Raw genomic sequence first — 23145 nt, 5'->3', positions numbered from 1 at the left:
ATACTGGCACTAACGAAACCTGGCAAAACATGTGGCCAGTTGTAGTATGAGGGAGTGATATTTTTACCGCGTGATGGCCTACTAATAAGACTATTATTGTTGTAAACCCTCTGCCTGCCCTGGTTTTCCACCAGAGAGTGCAGAGTGTGTTAGTATTACACTGAGATGTTGAACATTTCCTAAAAATATACAATAATTCTGGCACAACGCATCGCAGAACGCCAGAGAAAGTCAACAAATTCAATCAACATTTGAATATCTGCACAGAGGGACAACTGAAACAAAACGATATGCAACCATGAGGCTAAACTACACTGACACGTATTAATCAGTGTAGGTATTAGCACTAGTAGTGACAAATATCTACTTTGGTATTCCTGGCACTCACAGGCGTGCATGCAACCTTCTGTCCTTGCTCCTTCCACTATCAGCAGTCCATGATGACACTGACCCTATGTCTCTATCTTATTGCTTTCTTTTGTCAGACATTATCAGAATCACAGCTAAACTCTGTGAAAAATGACAGGATAAGGCCTTTTGTGCTTTAGCACCGATACCACAGGCAAGCTGATATTTGGCATATTGTCTGTTGTGCAGTAACACAGAGGCAGGACAGTGCATCTCAGTTATATTGTTCTTTTTCCCTTTGTACTGCTACAACGGCTAGACACGCTGAAAAAAACTTGACAGTTTCTGAGATTTAAAAAAAAAAGTAAGCAGGTAAAGCAATAAGAGCATGTTCTGCCCCTCCTTGTTGGGGAATAATGAGATGCAGACCTCCGTCCATAGGACCAGAAAACACGTGTGGTGCCTCGTCACTAAACTCAATAAACCCAGAGCTCTGGCTTGAATTAGCTGGTACACATTTGGCCTCTGGACACTGTATCATCTCTCTTTCATATTCTTTCACTCTACAGACTGGAGGTTAAATCAGATGCTATGTGAGGTTTAAGGGCGATATAGTGTAACGATCCTAACAATAAGAGGGTTTCAGAAGATTTAAATTCATGGGCACCACTGTAGGTTCTGTATGCAGTTGAAATAATTATAATTATATGGCACATCACCCAAAGCATCCAGACACCAAAACAAAATGTGCACTGGGTGTGGTTTCCATGGATACTTAGAAATCAGTTTTTGCTTGCATATGTGGTGTTGCTGATAAACATGAAGTTACTGATGGTACATCTTTTAAACCTGCATAAGCAATTTTTTAACCACAAAACAAACTGACAGAAGTTGTTACAGCCAACACCTACTGCATACTTATACAGCACACATAACACAGGGCAACATTATGAGTCCAATATTCACTTTACTTTAAAAGCTTGGTTAACCAACCGACACATACAGCTTGGTCTTCAGCTTGCCAAATGGTCAACTTGTTTTTTTTACCATCTACTCGTTAACTTTTTAGAGTAGGGTGTTATTTCTCAGGGGATTTGATTTTGGATGAAGAACTCTTTCACATATCAAAAATATTGCTTAATGCAGGTTTAAATGATATATGATGAAAAATCCAGACCGCTGCCCTCTTCTATCTCAAGGATGTATTGAAACATTCATATACTCTTCTATCTGACAGTCTTCCTTGAATTTATTGCATTCATCTATTCTCTCGTGGAAACAAGCCTCAGGTCTGACCTTGCTCGCACTGTAACACTCATACACCATCTTCTCTCTCTCTCTCTCTTTCTGCTTCTCTCTGTCTGACTACTTGAATACTGCCAGCTAGGCTGTCCAGCAGCCGTCACTCCTCCTTTACGTACAATAAAAGCATCATGGCAGTCACCTGAAGTGGGTATGGCACTTTCTTAGACATGTTATGGGGGGGAACAGTACATTTTCTTGATCTGATTGACAAAATACTCCTCTCCTGGTCGCTGGGGACAGAACTGAGTTGGGAGAAAATTTGGTTTCACACTTGTGCCATGTGCAAAATGCAAACAAGTTCTTTAGAGACACCAAGCTCTGATGTGAGGACAATACAGGCGGAGCTCTCCACTGTGGCAGTAGATCTACACCCCTGGAGTTGAAATAGTAGAAACCACTCTGCCGTGAACGGCGACTGCAATGGCCTGGTTCATTTCAAAGCTTCAGACGAATTTGGCTGGAAATGCATAATTAAACTCAATCCGACAACTGGAGTTTGAAAGGAATAAAGAAGCCAACCGGGTGGCATCGAGATGTGCCAGCGGGCTACAGTATGGACATGCTTTCAGGTTGGTGTGGATGTGGCTGCGAGTGTGAGCCGGGACCTCCCAGCGCTTCCACCTTGTGTGCTCTCCCAGCAGGTCCGAGGGCCCCTCCTCTAGCCAGCACCGCCATAGTATCTCCTGACATGCTGGCAAACTCAAAGGCAAATGTCCCGTAAAACAGCATGATGATGACGCAGAACACCCATTCAAAGATGGCCGACGCGTGTTGCAGGACAAAGCTCTCCTGACAGAAAAACACACCACCTGAAAACATGGTTAAGGACAACAACAGCAAAGTACTGTAGACAGCCTGTGCTTCCCAATCTGTTCATGTGTAGACAGCCTAACATCAGTCAGTAAAAACTATCTTTGAATGCTCTTACATAGATAAAAAAGCTGCTGCTCAGAAGAAAAATGGCACTGCTTCAAAAAGAAAAATATGGGGCTGTGTTGGTGTGGGCAGAGGGGTTTAAAGTTCTGGCAACAGGTTATATTGATTTGTATTTTAGGTTTCTGGAGATATATATATAACAATAATAAAGGTAGGTGGAAGGACCAAAAATAACATAAAAAGACTTTAGGATTTGACATTAAATACTGGAGGGAAACTGTAGTTATATAATGTTAAGGTGATGTGTCTGTCCTTAATCAGGCTGGCAGTACTACACTCTATTCTAAAGCACTTGACAGCCTCGAAGGCTGCCATCTGTTAGTGGCTGAAGAGGATACTGAGTACCAAGGCTACGAAGGCCAGCAGGGTCATGCAGAGCCGGAGGTGGGCCACGTTGTACTCCCCCTGGGTCTTGGCCAGTCGGTAAGTCAGTGCTGACTGCAGGCACACAAACAGCATACTGGTTGGGAAGGCAATGCCTGCTCCGACATAGTGGAGAACTTTGGCATTATCCACCTGTCACATGGAGAAAGGGGACAGGAGAAGAAAGAGGGGTTACAGTCAAACAGGATAGATAATACACAAAATCAGAGAGCTTCTGTAGCAAGATGTTGGTTCACATTATTCATTGTTGTGTAATACTTTGTCTGAGGCCTCTTAGACTTCTTTAAAGGAGCCAAAGATGAATATGTGAAAAAGAGAGGGTGACATGCAATAAACTACAAGCAACACAACAGAACGCCTCCTTTTCCCTGCTGGTCACAAGAACGATAAGAAACAATACACAAAAGAGCTGCTCAGGAGCATGTGACCAGAGCTCCCACTGCAGGACGGACACACACACACACACACACACACACACACACACACACACACACACACACACACACACACACACACACACACACACACACACACACACACACACACACACACACACACACACACACAGCTCAGATGCACTGATCAGAACAGATAAGAGAGTCAATAGAGCATTAACCAAAGCTAGAAACACACCTCCAAGGACTAGATTAATCAGGACAGGTGATAATTGCTTTTCTTGGCTAATGCTAAATGGTTAAAGCCTTCTGTTTGGGATAACAATGTCCGTCTGCTCCACATAACTGTTAGGGATCATTAGAGCAATAGCCTAGAAGTTATTTAGTTTTGGCCTCTAAGCCATTTGTCCATTGACCTGGCTAGTACATACTGAACATTCTTGTGCAGTAGGCTAATCCTTGAAGTGACAAAGTAAGATTTCCAGACAATTAAATATGAAAAGCACACATAGCAATATGAGCTTTTACTAAGATGTGTCTGTGACATTTGCAGATGGGAGAGAAATCACAGCAAGGGTTTTCACATTTCTCTCAGGTTTTTGATCAAAAAGCAGTGATTTGTTCAAAGTGTGAATTCTAATTAAGTCTACTACGCTTTCATCATACAGTGGCTGTTACAAAATCCTATTTCTTCTTCTGCATCACTTCTCTACAGTGACTACATCAAGCTGACACTGTGGGGGTCTGAGTGCCGCAGTTCTGCCAATCTGTTACTCTCAAAGCTCAGTAATGGAAAAACACTCAAACGCACAACCAACAACCAAATGCTTTGTTCTCCCGGCACCTTCTTGTTTTAGCTGACGTCGTGTCCATACCAGAGCTGAAATGATTAATCTATCGAAAGAAACTAAATCTGCAAAAATTGCCGCTTCTCACTTGTGAGGATTATTTGCTGCTTGTCTTTGTCTGATGTGACTGTAAACTGAATATCTTTATTTTTGGACAGATTTTTGGCTAATCCGAAGTTGTCACCTTGGGCCTTAGGAAATTGTGACATTTTATAGACCGAAAAATGTATTTATCAAGAAAATAACCAGCAGGAAATAATTGTATGTTGCAGCCTTAATCCATACAGTCTACAACAGTCTGTACTGCTTGCATGCAAGTGTATGTCATCAAGCCATCAAGTAAACCTTTTTCTGTTCTACTTTATGTATGTTTTCACACTTTACACGATATGCCAGGGCCATGCACGTTAGAGACAATGGTAAGAAGGGGGACAGGGTGGGGGGGGGGGTTTGGATGAAACAATGACGAGGATGAAAATCTGATGAATGGTGAAAGCAGTGAAGTGGACTAAAATGTGGCAACAGAAGCAGTAAGAAACAACGGAGACAGGAGAGACACATGGGGGGGTGATACATGAGGATGAGGTGAAGACTGCATGTGCTCATCAGAAACTACAGTGCTGCAGCTAAAAGTCCAGAATGTGTGCCTACACATTAAACATACAGTACTCCATCACTGTCAATCTTTAAGGTCTTAGACATGATGCGCTGCATGATGACTAAGCAGGATCAACCTGATAAATGAGTTCCTGCAGGCTGACACTGACCAACAGTTCCTCTGCATAAATGAATAGTAATGGTGTTCACACAGTGCAATGTATGAATCAGCAGAGCTCACACTCCCTAGAGAGGGAACTGGTCACAATAGTAAATGTGTGTGCAGTGAGGGGATTTTGGATAAACTTTGGATTGTGTATTATTATTATTATTATACAGAATGTTAAAAGTGTGCGGCGTGATAAGAGCTGTGAAGATTGTACATGTGGGAACAAGCCCAACTGATTGCTTACGGTTTACACTTTCTGGGAATTGAAGCAAATGAGATGAAATGAAACTCTACTGACTTCCAGCCGTTGACAACACACCTGCACTACCAAAATCTGTAACAGGAAATGTCACCACAACCACCACCTATTGCGAAAGCACTTTAGACCTTCAGCTTGAAAACAAACCAAAATGTTCCCAGTCTTTCATAATAATTTACAATATGCAATGTTATGGAAAGAAGGGAACACATTTCTACAATACTAGTTCAGCTTTTGGTTAGGTAGCTTCAGAGGTGCTGGTAGGAAGATTTTACCTTTGGACAGAGCCAGGCTAGCTGTTTCCCTCGTTGGTGTTCGTGCAAGGCTAAGCTAACCAGCTGCTGGCTGTGGCTTCATTTTTACCAATCAGACATAAGAGTGATATTAATCCTCTCATTTAACTTTCAGAAACAAAGCAAATCAAAATTCCCATTTCCTTTAAGGTCAATTCCTTTGCAGGCACATGATTGTTCACAAATAATTTTTTCAGGAATGTCTGATACAGACAGGACTCCCTCTGAATGCAGTTGGAAACTGCAGCATCAACAGTGGACAACATCTGAACATGTGTCATTATCAGTCGTGCCGTGTCACACTCATGGACCTCTGTATGGAAGTGATGTGGTTCTCCATCATCTATTTATGTGCTTCTCTGCCCAAACCGTCAGACTGCATGACAGGAAAAGCCCCAGTGGCTACACCACAGCTTTGCTGCCAAAGAATTACATAACACACAGCTACAAATTGAAGTAGTTGCCTCCCCGGAGCATGCTGCCATGTGTTGTGTTTTTGGTGCTTTGACTCTCTTCGACTTTGGCTGTCGTCCTCTCCTCTGACTCCAACTTGTTTGTGGTGTTTGCTGTGTCCAGATGTTTTTGAGCCTGTTCATTTACGTCTGTGGTTAATTTTACAGCAGAATTTTTATTCTGTCATGTGGTTTAAACGGTTTATTCACCATCAACAACATCTCTATTGCCATTCCACTAGAATGTCTCTGACTGCAAGAAATGCAACTGGCTACGATCAGCTCTGTGATTGGTTATAAACGGGGCCTCTGCCACACACACCCTGTCTGCCCAGCTCCTCTCCATGCATGGCCAGACTTGATGACTCACTTCCCCCTGGCTCTTCCCGTAAAATTCCTCCCAGTTCTGCAGAGCAGAGGCCCTAGAGGAGAAGCGGGAAGAAGGTGAAGACGACCCTGTGCATTCTCAGAAAACTTTCCACTGCACATCTTTTCGACACACTCCTGGAAGACTCTTCTTCTTCGTCACACAGTAAACTTAGATTAGATTAACTAAGATGTCATGAGTCATCCGCAGAAAACATTTAGTAAAGTATCCATCTCATCTCTACCACTCCCCTGACACACAGAATGAGCACAGTCCCATATGGAGTAGCGCTGGCTATTCAGTCATGCTTCCTCCATTTCCACGACAACAACAATATGGTGAATTATATATGATAGTGTCGCAGGATCTTCTTCTAAATAACCCAAACATCTTATACTGATCAATGATAAGCTAATAAAAAGGAAGACTATTCAAGAAGAGAGGACACATGGCCAAGTATGAAAGAATTTAATGTATCCAAAGGTACTAAAAGCTTTAAAACTCTTGGATTCTTACGTGGCTGTAATACACTGTAGATAGCGGAGACATTATGCCATGAAACATGTTTTCAATCAAACATAAAGTTTAACACTGCATGTGTTTTATAACTAGTATCAAAAAGAGAAGGGGGTGTTTTGGTGGTCGAGAGGACCAATGTGCATACCATGTGAGTCACATGGCCTCTCCATCCTCGTCTCTCTCCCAGTATTGAACTATTTAACAATCTTTTAAAAGTTGAAGGTCAAAACCAGAATGGAAACAACATTTCACAGAGGTATTCAGCTTTTCATCAGAAACCAAACTGTGTCTATTTTGTCTTTTAACTTCACATTTCTTATGTACCAAGGATGTCTTATTAAAGCTTCCCGTAACTCTCACTCCCTTTTTCTTTCTTCAAAAGGACACACTCTCACACTCACACACTCACACACTCACAGTCAAGGCATACGGCCAGGGCTCCAAATATTTAAGAAATTCAAATATCTACAGGGAAGGAATTCAGGTTGGATTTCCTCACTCAGTGCCAAAGTTTTAACACTAAACTACCAGAAAGAACAGTGCAGGACTGTGTCTATGAAGGCAAGGCAGACTTGAATACACCTTAATGCTGATTTACTAAGAAATACAAGGTGTGTATGTGCGTGTGAGATAAAGACGGGGGGAGAGAAGGGGTCAATAAAGGAAGATTGAAGCAAACCCAAAAAGCAGAGGCCTGAATATCACTGACAAAACACAGAGACAATCTAATGACAGTCTTATCTTCAGGGCTGCAACTAATAGTTACTTTCTTTTTCAAAAATTCTGCAGATTATTTTGTTGAGTAATTGTTTGGTCTACAAAACATCTGAAGACAAATACTCATAATATCCTCGAAATGGGCCAACCAACAGTATAAAAAAAATTTATATATTCAACACTATGTGTAAGACCACAAAAAGCAACAAATCCTCACATTTAAGAAACTGTAACCAGAGAATTTTTGACTGAAAAATTACTTTAATGATTAACACAAAGTAGTTGCTGATAAATTTTCTGATATTCTTCCAATGAATGTATCAACTAATTGCTACAGATGTATTACTGTCAAACAGTTTGTTTTATATTTCCCATTGATGGATTATTGTTATGCTCTCTCATGCTCTCATATGCCTGCACACACAAACTGTGTCACTTTATATTTCTCTGGTGAAATCTTACTATGCTAGATCTTTTCCATCATTTCATGTAAATTTCTATTATTGCATTTGAGCTCTGTTTGTTTTCCTGGGCAAGTAAACTGGATCACCGTACCTGGAAGTTGCCCACCATGATGAGTCCAGCGGCACAGATCCAGCCTGTGGAGAGACTCGCCGTGTTGAGAACACAATTTTGGTGCTTTTCAATGACGTGGGCATAGCGGAGCAGCACAATCACCATAACTACAGACAAAGAGACACATACAGAAACACAGAAGATCAGTCAGTTATTGGTGGTTCAGCAGATAAATAACACATCAAAATCCCATCAGAAAAGGAAGAATTTGGAAAAGTAATATTATTCCACACTGACTGGCTTCAATTCAATACAAATACTTCTCACACCTCATTTAGCCAAATTACGCAAGAATTTCTTGGAAAGTGATTAAGAGTTACACAAAGTGTAATTTCTCTGCCTAACAAGTGGGAGGATAAGAGGCAGGAAATGGCGGGAAAGTGGTAACGATACATGGGAGGGGGTTGGCCCAAGTCTCGCATAACATTAATAGGTGGAGGCAAACTAAGTACAGTATATGGGACAGATGGCTGCTGATGTGCTAATGCGTTGTGACTAGGGGTATTGTTGGTGCACTGAGGAGCTAACCCCCGCCTGGTTTCTCTTTGTTAGCTCCTCACGGCTGGTGCTTGACGAAGGCTGACTGGGCTTGGTGAAAGCAGGGCATAGGGGGTGAATGGAAAAGAGGAGGGGGAGAGGGGAAAAGAAGCCCCTCGTGTCTTGACCTGAAGCCCATACATTGTCTCGGAGACAGAACTGTGTCTTAACTCTATCACCATCTCTGTATAACAGACATGTTTTAAGACGATCTACGATGCCAAAAGAGAATATAAATGGAAACTGTGGTCACAGAGAGGAAAAAAAACGTAGTGCAGTACTTGACAATGTAAAGCTTTGTCTCCACTAGTCAGGGTTTGGATATGCTGTGGCCTGTCTGCTGCTCTAAACCAGTGTCACAATGACGAGACACTTTTCATAACCTGGCCAAAACCTCAATGTGACTGTTTTTATTTATTTATTACATTTATCTTTTATTCACAATGTTGTTGTTGTTGTTTGTTGCAGCAGCAACAAATTATCTTGTGTTAGTTATTTTGTTGTGACAGGCTATTTTGATCAACAGAAAGATAAATTATAGTCACAAATATAAATCTGGGAGAGAATTTCAACAATGAAGGACCAATCATCACAACACCATTGTTGAAAACATCAACATTGGTCAACAGGGTCTGTTCGTCGTACTGAAATGTAAAAAGCATTTAAATATTTTGTTTTACAGCTGAATGTTATTTCAACATGGATTTTTGGAATATAGGATTAACTGTGAAATGTTGTGTTTTTGTCCATTCTGGGCTACTGTACAAACAAGGCGGTTCAACATGAAGGCCTCTGTGGAAGAGGAAATGTTTCATTCTAAGGTAACAAAAACAGTTCTTATTTTCATTACACACTAATGAAAATATACCTATGAATTTGATATTCAACTTCTGCCAATAGATCCTCCTAATTAATACACACTGGACCTTTTACATCTATTGTGATTAATCATATAAATAAATATAATTTAATCATCATTTATTTAACAGGGACCATAGACATAAGCAAGAAATGTAATGCATACAGAGCGTCAGAGCTGTAGCTAATTTGTAAGATATATTTGTTGTAAGAATGTATAGCAGTGTTATGTTTGTTCAGATCCTCAAGCCCTACCTTGAGAGTGTGTGTTCTTGTTTGTGTGAGCTGCCCTGTGTTCCCACAGTACTAAAATCATCTTGGCAAAGTGATTTCAGTTACAATCATGGAAAAACAAACAGCAGTGTCTCCAGGCTCGGAAACAATCTTGTCTTTGTTTTGTTTTTTTCCTACTCCTTTTTTTTTCTTTTTGTAAATGGAGAACATACTGTGTTGCTGAAGGGACAAGAAAGTCAACTGCAGTTTATTTCATTAGATTATGGCATCTCAGTCTCTCTGCTGCAGACTGGCTGGCTGTGGATTTTTCCTATTTCAACAAAATGACTTTTTCATCATCACAAATGAGCATGTTTGAACTCGCTGGCATTTAGCAGTTACCATGAAATGATGTAAGCTAGGCCTGAGGGTTAAAGACACAATAGAACATTTTCCCCATTACTCACTACAACCACATCCACGTTTTGCTTTTACTTTGTGCACTATAAAAGGCACATTAGTGAGTGGTGTTTTTCTGGTGTATTTCTTTGGAGGATGCATGTCATGCTGAGAGGTTGCAGGCTCCTACAGCATAAGGGTTGCATGTCACATGGGTAAGCCTCGAAAGTGACCTCCACCTGGCCTCACATGGTCAGGGCAAGCTGTTGTCTGACAGCTCAACAACAGGAATAAGTTTACATAAACACACCATGCCAGTGTCCTGAACACAGTCCCAGCTATAGTCACCTTCCACACAGCCGCCCTCTTCCGGATTGAACTACTTTTCTCTGAAGTCAGGAAGCCCAAGGGAGGAAGCAGAGTCTGGGCTTAAACACTGACTCACACACTAGACACCAATGCTACTCTATCATAGACGTCACCTTGCAACAACGTGGACACACTCTAATGAATGAGCAACCCTGCTGTCACAAGCACAGATTTGTTTTTGTGTTCACACACATAGGTGCACACTAAAATGCGCATACATACACACACACACACACACACACACACACACACACACACACACACACACACACACACACACACACACACACACACACACACACACACACACACACACGTGCATATTCCCACTGAAGTCACATCAGCCACACCACACCTCACCGTTAAATAAACCCTGCTGCTCCCACAGGGAGATACGTTTCAACCCAAACACCCAGCTGCATTCTCCCCCACAGAAGGTATGCTGAGAAAGAATACATGCATTGTCTTTGAATCACTGTGTGTACACTGGCAGCGAGGTGGGAACTGGGATAAAAACGAGAAGAATAATTATGAGGCAACGTACAGTTCATTGAGTCCATCTTATCCCACATAGGAGTGAACCCCTGAGCCAACTATAGCAGGCACAATCTACAAAGTACGGCATAAATCAATAGGCTAAAAAGCTAAGCACTGATTATTTACAATGGCCTGTTGTACAGCTACATGCCACATTGGCTTAACCTACTTCTTCAGAGCCACAATAACTTGCTTTACAACAGGTATTAACATATACTATGTTCAGACTGAATGAATGGTGAAGAAATAAAATAAAAACACACAAGGAAGTTGTAAATGCAACCCATGTCACCTGAAGATTGAAGCACTCAAACCAAACGCTGAGGAGGTTACAGACGTATTCGACCAGCTGTCAAAGCAGTTTGACTCAAATGCAGCCACAAAAAGTACAACCACTATTTATTTAAATTTTATGCAGACAGATTAAACTAAATAATTAAAGAAATTTGGTTCAAACAGAAAGCAGGCGTGATGTTACATGTCTGTCAGACATTGACATCTCTATGTTTTGCAAGGGATCAGAGAAGTGTCTACTTTTAATGTAATCCATGTGTAGAGTAAGAAACAAGATATCAGCTATAAAATATCAAAAAATAAAAAAAATTCTTTTGTTTTATAACAATTTTGTTTGATCAGCAGTCCAAAACCCAAATATATTCAGTTTACGATTATAGAAAACAAATACAAGCAGTAAGTATTCCCACTTGAAAGGCTGGAAAAAGGGAATTTTGGTCATTTTTGCTTGAAAAATGTTGTTGCAGATAAACTTTTTTATCGACCAACTAATCAATTAAACACTCAAGCTATGTGTTTATGTTAAATAATTATTACTGGCCGATATGTATTATTCTTACATTACTGTATTTATTATCATATGGATTCTATTTATTATCTCACACTGATGGATGCTCACGTATTCTCCTGTTTCATGTAGTGTGTTGTTCTGTGATTGTTTACCTGCCCAGGGACGACAGATGTAAATTAGCAGTTAGCTAACTCTGATGCAATTGTTTTTAATTGTGCGCTTTGCAAAAATAAACAAATAAAAGTTTAAACAAATATAAATATCTGCCTCAAAAATCAGGTATCAGTTAGGTTATAATCCAGTTAAACTACTTCTGGGAACGATCTGGACAGAAGACACACCTTGTATTTACCAGTAGCTATAGTTACGACTAGTGGAGTGTATTCTTAAAAACAGGCAGTATGATTTTGATAGTACAGACTATTGTGTAAGGAGTAATGCGCCAAGATAGCTCCGTAGACAAACACACTTAACTGTTACCACACAATTACATCCAAGTCATCTTGCATAGAACATTAACAGTCATCATGTTGAGCAATGTGGAGACAGGAAATCTGCAATATAATGATGCATTTGGTAGGCTTCAAACTATGAGAAGCAAAATTGTTTGGCTGCTACATTGTTTGGTTACCACATAACAATTTCTGAATTGACTTGCCTTTCTGTAGAGTAACAAAACAATCACAGTGCGGTGTTTAGCCTACCTTTTTCTTGAACAAATATGTATGTGTGCACCATGCCAACAGACTGACCTACTGCAGTTCAGGGGTCATGGTTGACCAACAGTGCTGGACAAATGCTGGACTTTCACTGCTGCCTGAGCAGACTTCACACTGAGCTGCAACTGTCTGGTCCTTAACAAGATCCCTCAAGCAGTGCACTATATCCAGTCTCTCTCCACATACACAGAAAGGCTCTCCCCATGTTTCCTACAGGCAAACCCAGAGCTGTGATCTGGATCTCAACAACACACAGCACACAGCTTAACAAAGTTGAAAGTTGTTTTTGTTTTTTTAATCTACTAGGATCATTGTTTTATCATGTCTCTGCCTTTCTCTCAGATGTATCAAGCAGCAGTCAAGAGTGGCCAATCAGACAGACAGGCAGGCCTTAAATAGCTGCAAGAGGCATGGAGGCTCCTTATGAAAAGACAAACAAGGCAAAGGAACCTCTCCCCCGCTTTATATTCATTCACTCCCACCACACACACACACACACACACACACACACACACACACGTACGTCAAAGCCACAGCTGGGAAACATTAACCCGATCGGGGTAGTCAGAACCACCAGCTAACACAGGGAACAGCACGTGTAGACTCACAAAAAACATACAGGCCAGCACATGGGAGCTCATTCCCTTCTTTTATATCATGTGTGTTTTCCTTGTGACTACTAAACAGCACATAATGTGTGTGTGTGTGTGTGTGTGTGTGTGTGTGTGTGTGTGCTGCTTGTACATTTGTGCATTACTTTGTATGAAAGCATTCTCATCGTCATTTGTACTTCCCCCTTCCATTCAAACTGACCACGTTCAAGGTTTTCACTGGCTCTTCACACAATCAGCTTTTTTCTAAGGGCAACAAAACGTTGTTAATGGAAAATTAGTTACTCTGAAGCCTTAAAATAACCAAGAGTTGATCAAAAGAACTACATTACAGTACGTTACAGTACCTAAAGGAAACTCTCTCCTGCTGATGTAGTTTGAGGAACACATTTTATTATAACTGTGTGTAGGAGAAACTACGGTGGCCATGAAACGCTACCAAGGCCCTATCTACAGCCAGTGTTTGGCTTGTTTGTTCTGGGTTACTATAGAAACATGGTGGTTCAACATGGCAGATTCCATGGAAAGCTTCTGTAGATAAAAATGGCTCATTCTAAGGTAACAAAAACAGAACGATTCCTATATATACACTATATTCCTATAGTATAGCATACCTATGAATATAACCTTTAACATATTTATTTTATAGAAGTATTTTCTTGTATATTATACAGACAGAAAATGTGTCCGCAACTGTTTTGATAGTTGATTGATTTGTCATTTTTAAAGAAAGATATGTGCTTGTTCCAGGTTTGAAATGTTAGGATTTAATGATATTTTCTATTCTGCATGATAGTAACCTGAATATCAAAAGGTTTTTAACGGTTGGTCAGCAAAAAAACAAGACATTTGAACATGTCACCTTGGCCTCTGGAAATTTGCAGATTGATGGATAATTAAAATAATTGCTAGTTGAAGCCCTAATATTATGTTAGTTCTTATCAGTGATAAGAGGGTGACTCATAGCAGGAATCGAAGTTGATCAAAGTTGATATCAATGATTGCGGTGTGTGTGTGTGTGTGTGTGTGTGTGTGTGTGTGCTGTGTGTGTATTGTTTGTGTGTACACATGATGCCTTACCCATAAAAGATCCTGTGCTGCAGATAAGGCTGAAGAAGCAGCTCTCAGGGGGAAGAGTCCCACATTTACTGGAAGACAGAGTACACAGAAATAAACCAGAGAAATACTGTGAATCAACATACGCAGTATACTACACAGCAACAGTGCCACTAATTCCCCTACTCTGAAATATAGCATGTTTTTAGAAATACATATCTGCTCATGCAATAAGGAAGTAAGGGGGGGGCTTTGACTTTTCACCTACTGCTCCTCCTCTAGGAATGGGAAATGTTTGTAGGAGGGGAAGGCAGAAGACAGTCAACACAGGCTGTCTGTGCCCAAGCTCCTGCTGCCTACAAGCCAAAGCCTTCTCAGCTGACTGCAGTCACACACACATTCTTCATATGAAAATGTAAAAATCAGTACACTCTTCTCACACTGATCATTTTTAAACAATTATTTGATGTATTTAGCATTATGATGGATGGCTATGGACATAAATTGTATACATTTTGCAAAAAAGGAGGCATTTCAACTGTAATTGAACAAATATTTTGAGAGCTACTTTACATTTCTGGACACATTATCATGCTCATTACCTGTCATCTGCGTTTAGATGAAAACATAAGCAGTGATTTCTTTGCATTTTATATACAAACCACAGTATTTCCACTCTACAACTGGCCTTTGATGTTGAAAGCTCTGTGGGACAAAAAGCTAAACAAAAGGAGCTGGGAGTGTCTTGATTTCTTCCCAAATGTAAGCCGACTCCTCTGCATGTGTGTTTACATGGTAAAGTGCAGACCCATGCTTTGCCTCTGAACTGCCACGGTGGCAGGCAGGATATTCCAGCCCCAAGTTATTTTCAGAATCCACACACACACACACAGTCACACTCTCAGGAGAACTGTCTCCTTCAAGCTCACTCGCTTTCTATCAACAATGTGCAGACAGGGGTCATGTAATACAATGGGACGGTGTTCCTGTTTTTAACCACCAAACAGAAACTAGAAACAAAGTGACAGAAAAGAGACATGGGAACAGACAGGAAGAGGTAGGGCTGGGAATCTCACTGACCTGATGAGAGGTACATTGTCTAGTGTGCAGCACAAGGTTGGCCCACTCTGCAAATACAGCTCCTCTTCACATGACTGGTTGTACAACCTGGAACACCAAACATGCATGCACATGAGCAAGCACACACACAAAGTACTGCAAAGCTCAATGTTAAAAGATAGACATATGGGGCAAAATCACTTTTATGTTAAGTTAAAGTAATAGCAATAGTAATATTTGACGAATGAATTGAGAACAATTGCCAATATTAAATCGCAGTTTAGATCCATGTTAAATGTCCAGTGTGTAACATTCAGCAGGATCTACCGGTAGAAATATAATCTAATATCCATAGATATGTTTTCATAAGTGATTAATCACCTGGACATAAGAATCGTTGTGTTTCGTTACCTCAGAATGAGCAGTTTTCATCTCCAGGAGGAGCGGATGTCTACAGTGTACCGTTTCTACAGTAGCCCAGAACAGACAAACCAAATACCTGCTTCAGATAGAGCGTTTTTGCATTTATTGCAAGTTACACAGCCACTGTAGTTTCTTCTACAAGCTTGGAATGGGAAACGAGGGGGTTGTAATCTACGACTACACCGTGAGATGGCACTAAATCCTACAAACTGGTCCTTTAATTTACTGCAGTTTGTTCTTTTGGTTAATGTGAGCAGATTTAGGTGTGTGAGGTGACTAAATGTACCAACAGAGCTAATTACATTCCCTAGAAAAAGATTGGGAAAGACAAAGCCACTGACAGTGACAAAGGCATGCTGCAAGGCATGATTTTGTAGTGTGTGTAGGGATCAATAGAGGTATGATGAAGCAACATACCAGTTATCCACAGGGCAGACATGCTGGTTGTACAGGGCCATGGCATACCTACAAGAGAGACAGTGTGATTAGCAAAAATAAAAGGCAATTATTTTATGATCATCCAAAGTGACTCAACAAGTAATAATTCAGAATAACAATTTTAATCACTAAAGGAAGGTGAGGAATGCATCATCTGAACCATAGCCACTGCAATATCATGACATTACTGTGTATTACTGTGGCGAGTTGCCCCATAAGAAAGACAGACAGAGAAAGCGATGAGGCGTAGTATCAATGTCAACAACAATTTGAATTTAGAATTTTACTTACTACCAAAATGTACTTCAAATCACCTCAACCTTTTAATTTGCACTTATTGAATGTCAGCAGTGACCTTCACAATATTAAAATCTTGTCAGTCTGAACTGCCACTGAGGTGTACCTGTTTGCTCAACCTTAAGGACCAGGTCACCTGACATTGACCATTATTAAAACACTCTACCCAGAACTCAAAGGCCCAAAGAGAGAAAACACTGGTTTATGGCAGCCAAACTGGTATAATTACTACTAAAAACCAACAGAAGTGTTTATTTGGTCAGGTCACTGACCAGCCACATGCATAGAGAAGTCAATGGCCAGAGGATCAAAAGACAGAAACTGTATTTTGCAATCTCAAAACCTATATTTTACTTCAGATAAAAGTTCCACTGCTCGTTTTATAATCAGCATGCTCGAGATTCATTCATTTTTATTGCCCACAGCTGAATTAAGCATTAAACACTGGACAAAAATGGAAGCTCTGGGTGTATAATGTCATTCATTCATCAATTAAATTAAAACTAGAGCCAAACCCGATAAAACAGCCTGTAAACAGCCAATATTAGTTTACATCGGTATCTGTGTATATGTCAGCTGATAAAGAAATACAGAAAGAGAGCACTGAAATTATCGGCGTAAATGTTGATATCAGTATCAGCCTCATAAATAAAACCTGTCATGGATACGTCTTTGAAGTAAGGGTGCAGAATAAGGCTATGATTTATTAACTGTTCACAAACACCAGGGCTGCAGGATATAAAACATATTGCGATTATTTTGACAGATAATGAAACTGCACTATGATTCACGATTAGTGGGGATGATTTTTGCAATAAAAATTTAACTGGAAAAACAATTAAAATTGTGACGATGTGACATTTGTTGGGGTGCGTACCAAACAAACATGTTGTCTTACATTTTGAAGAACAAGATTTGTACGCCAAGGATCTCTGCAGAACTACAGTACTTCATTATAATGCAGTTTTGACATATATTTAACAAAAAATTGCGGCTTCTTGTGATTTGGATATTGCCCTTGACCTGATTGCAAATTCAATAATAGTGCAACTAAACAATATTAAGTTTGCACTGAAAGGGCACGCACACTTGTGTCTACCAGTGAATGGCCCACTTTTAGATATTGTTGCCTTGGGTCTTAAAGTGTCAGGCCCTTGATTATTTTCTCGCCAGCAACATGTACAGCTCAACTGTATCTGCTCTGTCCATACATGTCCAAGTCATATGGGACAGCAGTTTCAAATAAGACAAATGTGCAGAAGTCTGAGTATTAAATGGCTGGTTGCACTGCTCAAAATCAAGAGCAAAGGGGAAAGACAGTCTTAGACGTTAACATATACCAAAATGTGCTTTTAAATTGCAAAAACTATCATCAATATATACGATTATCCGTGATCCTTTTTATGATTCATGATCCTATTTCTGGGTGGACATCTCAGGGAAGCTCCGGAAGGAAAAGCAATTGTCACATTATCCCCTTGTTATCTACACACACACACACGCAGTAAACACTGATAGAATATCTTCAACGGCCAGAAAAAGATGAAAAGACAGACAGACCGAGTCAGACACAGACAGTCAGACAAGGAGACTATTTGTCCTTATTTGTGAAAGCAGTTGTAGTTCAGTAGAAGGTTAAGTACCAATTAAGTATGTTTCCAGGACCCAGGGATAGCGCCCTACTCACAAACCAGTCTGAAGGACAGAGACATGTAAAGACACACACCTGCTACCCACTAACAAGCACACACACACGCTTCATGACAATATCTACTCTATTGGAAACAAAGATTCTGGTGCTGAATAATATCTACAAAATCATATCTACACCCAAAGCGTGCAAATGTAAGGATGAACATCCTAATTGGAGAGCAAGGTGTCACATATACATCAATGTGATAACCATACAGTATAACACAGTTGTGTAAGTATATTTTCATTGTGGGAACATAATTGCTAGAAATACTATAGCATATGGTTATAATAGTCCTCAATAGTAGAAGTAGCAATATAATAATCCAATAATTATTATAAATGTGTGTTTCATACCAAGGCTGCAGTTTCACCCCTGGTTGAAAGCAGGGTCAAAAGGCAGAGTCAGACAACACTCGCTGACCTATTCGGATCAATGCTGTAAATCACTTCCATCCATTAAATGTGGTTTGCCATCAATCAAAGCTCATGTTTAGTGTGTTATTATACAATTAAATACTGTTTGCACTGTATTGTACACTAAGAGATAGCTCCCACAAAATCCTACAAACAGATGGTCAACGAATAAAACAACAATCATTAATACGACAGTCGGTACACTTAACTGATTGAGGATGATTAATATTAATTTAAGCTACTAATTTCTTCTAGGAAATCCACATTATGGAGAATCTGTTGGTGTCTTACTGTAAGTGTGAGCAAGCAGAAAGCAACTGGTTTTGTTTCATAGCGCTACATGTGATTGGTAAAATGAACGTCTGGTATTGACAGACTGCTGTAGAAGGTAGCAACATTTAACTGGCTGCTTATTGGCTGGGATAGGCTCTGAGAATTATCATGTGAAAGTCATCTAAGCCAGATGGTTCTCTGTAAAGACAACTGCATAATGCAGTGAGGAAACCCACTGGTGGGAGTGGAATATAGCCGTCAGGTAGAGGGGCTGCCACAGCTCCAGCTCCGAGCCCATCAGAGAATACTATGACACAAATCTGACCAAAACAAAAGAAGCTCACAACAAATGTAGACGCTTACCAAGGGAAAAAATGTAGGAAAAGAAATCATAGCCAGCTGAAATTGTTAAATGTTCCATTACATTTTTTTATATTTGTTCTGCTCTAAAATAGCAGCAGTGCCGCTCCGGGACATTTCTGAATAAAGCGGTGTTGTTGTTTTTGCTGTATGTGGATCTAAACTAGCGCCTTCTGTGCTCGGAGGAGGTTAAGTAATAATAGGTTTGTTTACATAATTAGACCTCTATCAAAGCTCAGTAGCGGTTGTAAACTGTAATTGCATGCCTGTGAGCAATATATAGGTAGAACAGACCATGCTTCTTCTTTTTTTTTATAAATGTAGGACTGAACAAGGAACAGTAAGGAACAACCTTTATGAAAGATCTGGTAGGGACTGTGAACATTCCCAAAAGCTGTGCAAAAACAACACATCAGAGACTACAGGAAAGGGTGTGATGTATAAACTATGAATGAATTTTTGGCAGTATAGACTCCAGTTGCTTCGCCGGCTAGTTGCTGTAGCACCTTAAAAACATACAGTATTTAAAAACTGAACGCTGTGCTTAAAAACTATTTCAAATCTACACAGCAAGTACTGCTTACGAGCACAGTAGAGCCACACTGCAGTTTCAAACATACTGCTTAACTCATAAAAGGTCAGCAAAAGAACCTAAGCCAAGACTCTTGGGTGGGCACAAGCCTGAGCCTTCCTCTGGCTCCACAGACCTTTCGTACAATGGGCATGGCTTCCAGATGCAGAGTGAAAGTTCTGCTCACGCTCACTATTACCCTGTTCTAGTATTTACCTTACCCCCACCTAGTCACCCACAGTGAAAGAGGGAGTTACGCAACATGTCACATCCTTTGACATTCCACTAGTCTGGAAAAAGACCCTTGACTGCTCTTAGAAACAAGGCACCCTTGTCAAGGTAACGGGAAGGAAATGGGTTTAAAGGGACTGACAGTCTGCAGCATTTGGCATCTTAACTCAGATCAACTTTCTACCTCAGATACAAATGCCAAAACAAGAAAGAAATGTGCAGAGCGAGCACTAATTTTCACCTGCACGTTTCCAACTCAGTATAGGGCTGTCAGTGTAACTCCTATTTTTTTTGCAAATCCCTGCACACCTGAATACACACTCCTGATTGAAATACGAGGCAGCCATGTTCACAAACACAACTAATTGGTGTGCACGGTCTCAGGCAACTCATCATAGATGTAACACAGAGTAAATACAGAACTACAACAATTTGGAATTGGGCCATCTGTCTCTCTCCCCTTGGGGTTTGCATTCCTACTCCCAAAGTAATAACAGAGCAGCGAGAAAAGCTGTCAACCCAAATATAACCAGGAGGTATTCACTCCTTTCTCTTCGGTACATCTGCTCGGATTCTGTAATGCAGATAATTAAGATATACTACAAATCTGCACGTCTCACTTTTAAGAGAGGGGTGATAATCCCACATCCTTCCTGGAGAGAGTTAATCCACATGCAATTGCCATGGCTCCCAGGAATTCAGGGTAAATATGCAATGTTACTCTCCTGGAGGCAAGAGGGGCTGAGGTGTCTGTGTTTTAGCTTAAATATAAACATGTAATTGGTTGGAATATGATGCTGGGTGTCACTTCGTTTATTCTATGTGAAATATCATCAAATATCATCATGCAAAATATAATTTTCACTATGATATTTCTGTTGTTTTCATTACATTATACACTGTGATATTTAATTTAAATAAATTTAAAAAAAAATTTTTTTTAAAGAGTAGATAAAGATGCAAAAATCCAGATGTTCACTGTTTTTTCACAGATGTGGGAATCTGAAATTATTAAGCAGTATAATGGTTTGTGCGACAGTGGGCAAAAAGCTTTTTTACACTATAGCACACGGATACATTGTGGTGCTATATTGTTTCTGTTCAGATCTATTTAGCATTTATTCTATTTGGAAATATATATATATATATATATATATATATATATATATATATATATATATATATAAGTGTTTTGGTTAATAAAAAAGTTGATAATCTACTGGGGACATGGTGTTTTTCTTGTACCTGGTGGCATTTAAAATAAGTAGTGTGATTGACTAATAGGCGTATGTCGAAATGTTGCGGCTACCAATGCAGAAATGACATGTTTTGACAGGTTTCTTTCACTTTCACGAGGATACTGTATGGGCAAAAAAAATCACTGTTGCACCACAAAGTCTTAATATCCTCTTACATTATAACCTGTGTATCACACAATAACACTTACATTGAGCATCAGTGCTCACTGCCAAGGCAGCAGGCAATTTTACAAGCGGGCTCAGTCTCAGCGGACTTGAGTAGGTTCTTGTTTGTGTAAGATTTTTAGCTTGTGCAGTTATATAGATCTGATGTTTTACTGCAAAAGAAAATGCAAAACACTTACACAACCCATATCCCAGTGATGGTCAGAACTGGGAGGCTAACAGGCAGTATCATCCAGAGAGACATCTTCCAGCACCTTGAACAGCCCCTTTCTTCTTTTTCCTCTTCGGCCAGCCGAGCGATATCTGCTCAAGTAGTACTAACATTTAACTGAGTGTGACTGACATCTGCACTGCCACCGACTGATTCATCTTCTTGATGATGATGGAGGATGGTAGATGGGACACTGGGAGGGACAGATCAGTCCTTTTAGCTGGTGAATGAGAGGAGATTGATGCGAGTTGGTCAGGATCACTCACCTACTAATCAGAGAGCAATTATAATCATCATTAAGACATGCCAGCTGAATCTGAGTAAGACTCTGTAGTCAGGGTTATGTGATGCTCGCAACAATTTCTAGTGTATAGAAGGTGTTGGACTGCAAACAAAAACACCTGTAACGCAAAACAATATCACTTTATACTGCTTTTATGAAGCTGTGATGTTAATTTAAAGTTTGCCAAAGATCACTTTGAGATTTTGGAGTTGCATCCAATAGTTAATCGTATTTTAGCTCAAATTAAACACAGAGTTGGGTGATGGCTTGCCTTTATAGGTTACATATCACAGGTAGCGCAACGTTAGGTTTACACATGTTTTCATTAGTTAATTGCATCTTTTCTCGTGCCACATAAGCTTAGTAGCTGCTCACCTTCACGTTTCTAGCTAACAACAACGACGAACATCAAAAGCAAATCTGTGCTCACCTTCTCCTGTTACGTTAACAAGAAAGTTTTCTCCTGTTGTTGTTTTTTTTTTTTTTTGGGGTTACTTTGAGTACGCCGACCTGTTCCTCCACACCTCTGGTAGCCCAAAAACTATTCCACACTACACTTGCAGGTCACGGTTTAGCCTTCTTTTAAGCAGAAATCCCAGTTTTCCCCCCGAACAGCAGCAGCAGCAGTCCCGGTGACCGTCCTCGCTTTGAACTGGAGTGGGGGAAGGCTCGCGCTCACACGCAGTCGGTCTCATCGCCGCCACGAGACAATCCAGCTGTTTTGACTCCGCCCCCTCAGAACCTGTAGTAGCAGTGTATGTTGCATTCACGTTTCAGTTGCGCACCAAGTGGGCGGGGACGAGAGGAAAATAACTAGGTATAAAAGCGGTTTGGTGTGTGTGTGTGTGAGTTGTCTTTTACAGTATAATGATGGCAGCTTAAGAAAAACTAAATTACTTTTACCAACAGTCACAGTTTCAAACATTTTAAACCCGTCCTGCGTGATAACAGGACGTAAACTCGGAACCTAGTTGTTACCTAGCAACGCAATTCACATGAAGATACTAATTTCTTCCTTTTGGCTTCTCTAAAAACAACTTTTTTTTTTTTTTTTGTGGCTTCCCGCTCCCAGTTGATCATGATTTTTCGTTTTCATCGCCCTCTGAAAAAGTTAGATGACTCAGTCAATAAACAAGTCTTTGTAAATAGAGCATATCAACATGTGTGTATGTATCCTCTGTGCTTCAGTGTGTGTGT

General features: G+C 40.3%; 1 protein-coding gene across 3 annotated transcripts; it reads right to left on the bottom strand.

Annotated features, from left to right (window-relative positions):
- Positions 1-1295: 1295 nt before the first annotated feature.
- Positions 1296-22661, bottom strand: zgc:154058 (Transmembrane protein 150A-like). Of its 3 annotated transcripts, none has more exons than XM_051414787.1 (8): positions 22379-22661; positions 21634-21934; positions 16169-16216; positions 15350-15436; positions 14294-14361; positions 8145-8272; positions 2928-3105; positions 1296-2462 (listed from the first exon to the last, which is right to left on the bottom strand). In XM_051414787.1, exons 2-8 carry the CDS (start codon positions 21696-21698, stop codon positions 2200-2202), a joined length of 837 nt encoding a protein of 278 aa, XP_051270747.1. In that variant the 5' UTR covers positions 21699-21934; positions 22379-22661; the 3' UTR covers positions 1296-2199. The 3 variants fall into 3 exon arrangements, with proteins under 3 accessions (XP_051270747.1, XP_051270752.1, XP_051270739.1); XM_051414792.1 differs by having other exon boundaries at positions 21634-21931; XM_051414779.1 differs by having other exon boundaries at positions 21634-21885.
- Between the last annotated feature and the right edge of the window lie 484 nt (positions 22662-23145).

The sequence above is a fragment of the Dicentrarchus labrax genome, unplaced genomic scaffold (assembly GCF_905237075.1).
Source record: "Dicentrarchus labrax unplaced genomic scaffold, dlabrax2021, whole genome shotgun sequence".
NCBI lineage: Eukaryota > Metazoa > Chordata > Actinopteri > Moronidae > Dicentrarchus > Dicentrarchus labrax.
Note: the sequence above shows the minus strand (reverse complement) of the source record. Positions and strands in the feature narration are given on the sequence as shown.

Excerpts from the sequence above, each read along its gene's own strand:
- zgc:154058 (XM_051414787.1), bottom strand. The coding sequence starts at position 21,698 with ATGTCTCTCTGGATGATACTGCCTGTTAGCCTCCCAGTTCTGACCATC. Across the intron at positions 16,217-21,633 it reads ATCACTGGGATATGGGTTGT|GTATGCCATGGCCCTGTACA; the intron begins GTAAGTGTTTTG and ends TCTCTCTTGTAG. Across the intron at positions 2,463-2,927 it reads CTTCGTAGCCTTGGTACTCA|GTGGTGTGTTTTTCTGTCAG; the intron begins GTATCCTCTTCA and ends CCATGTTTTCAG.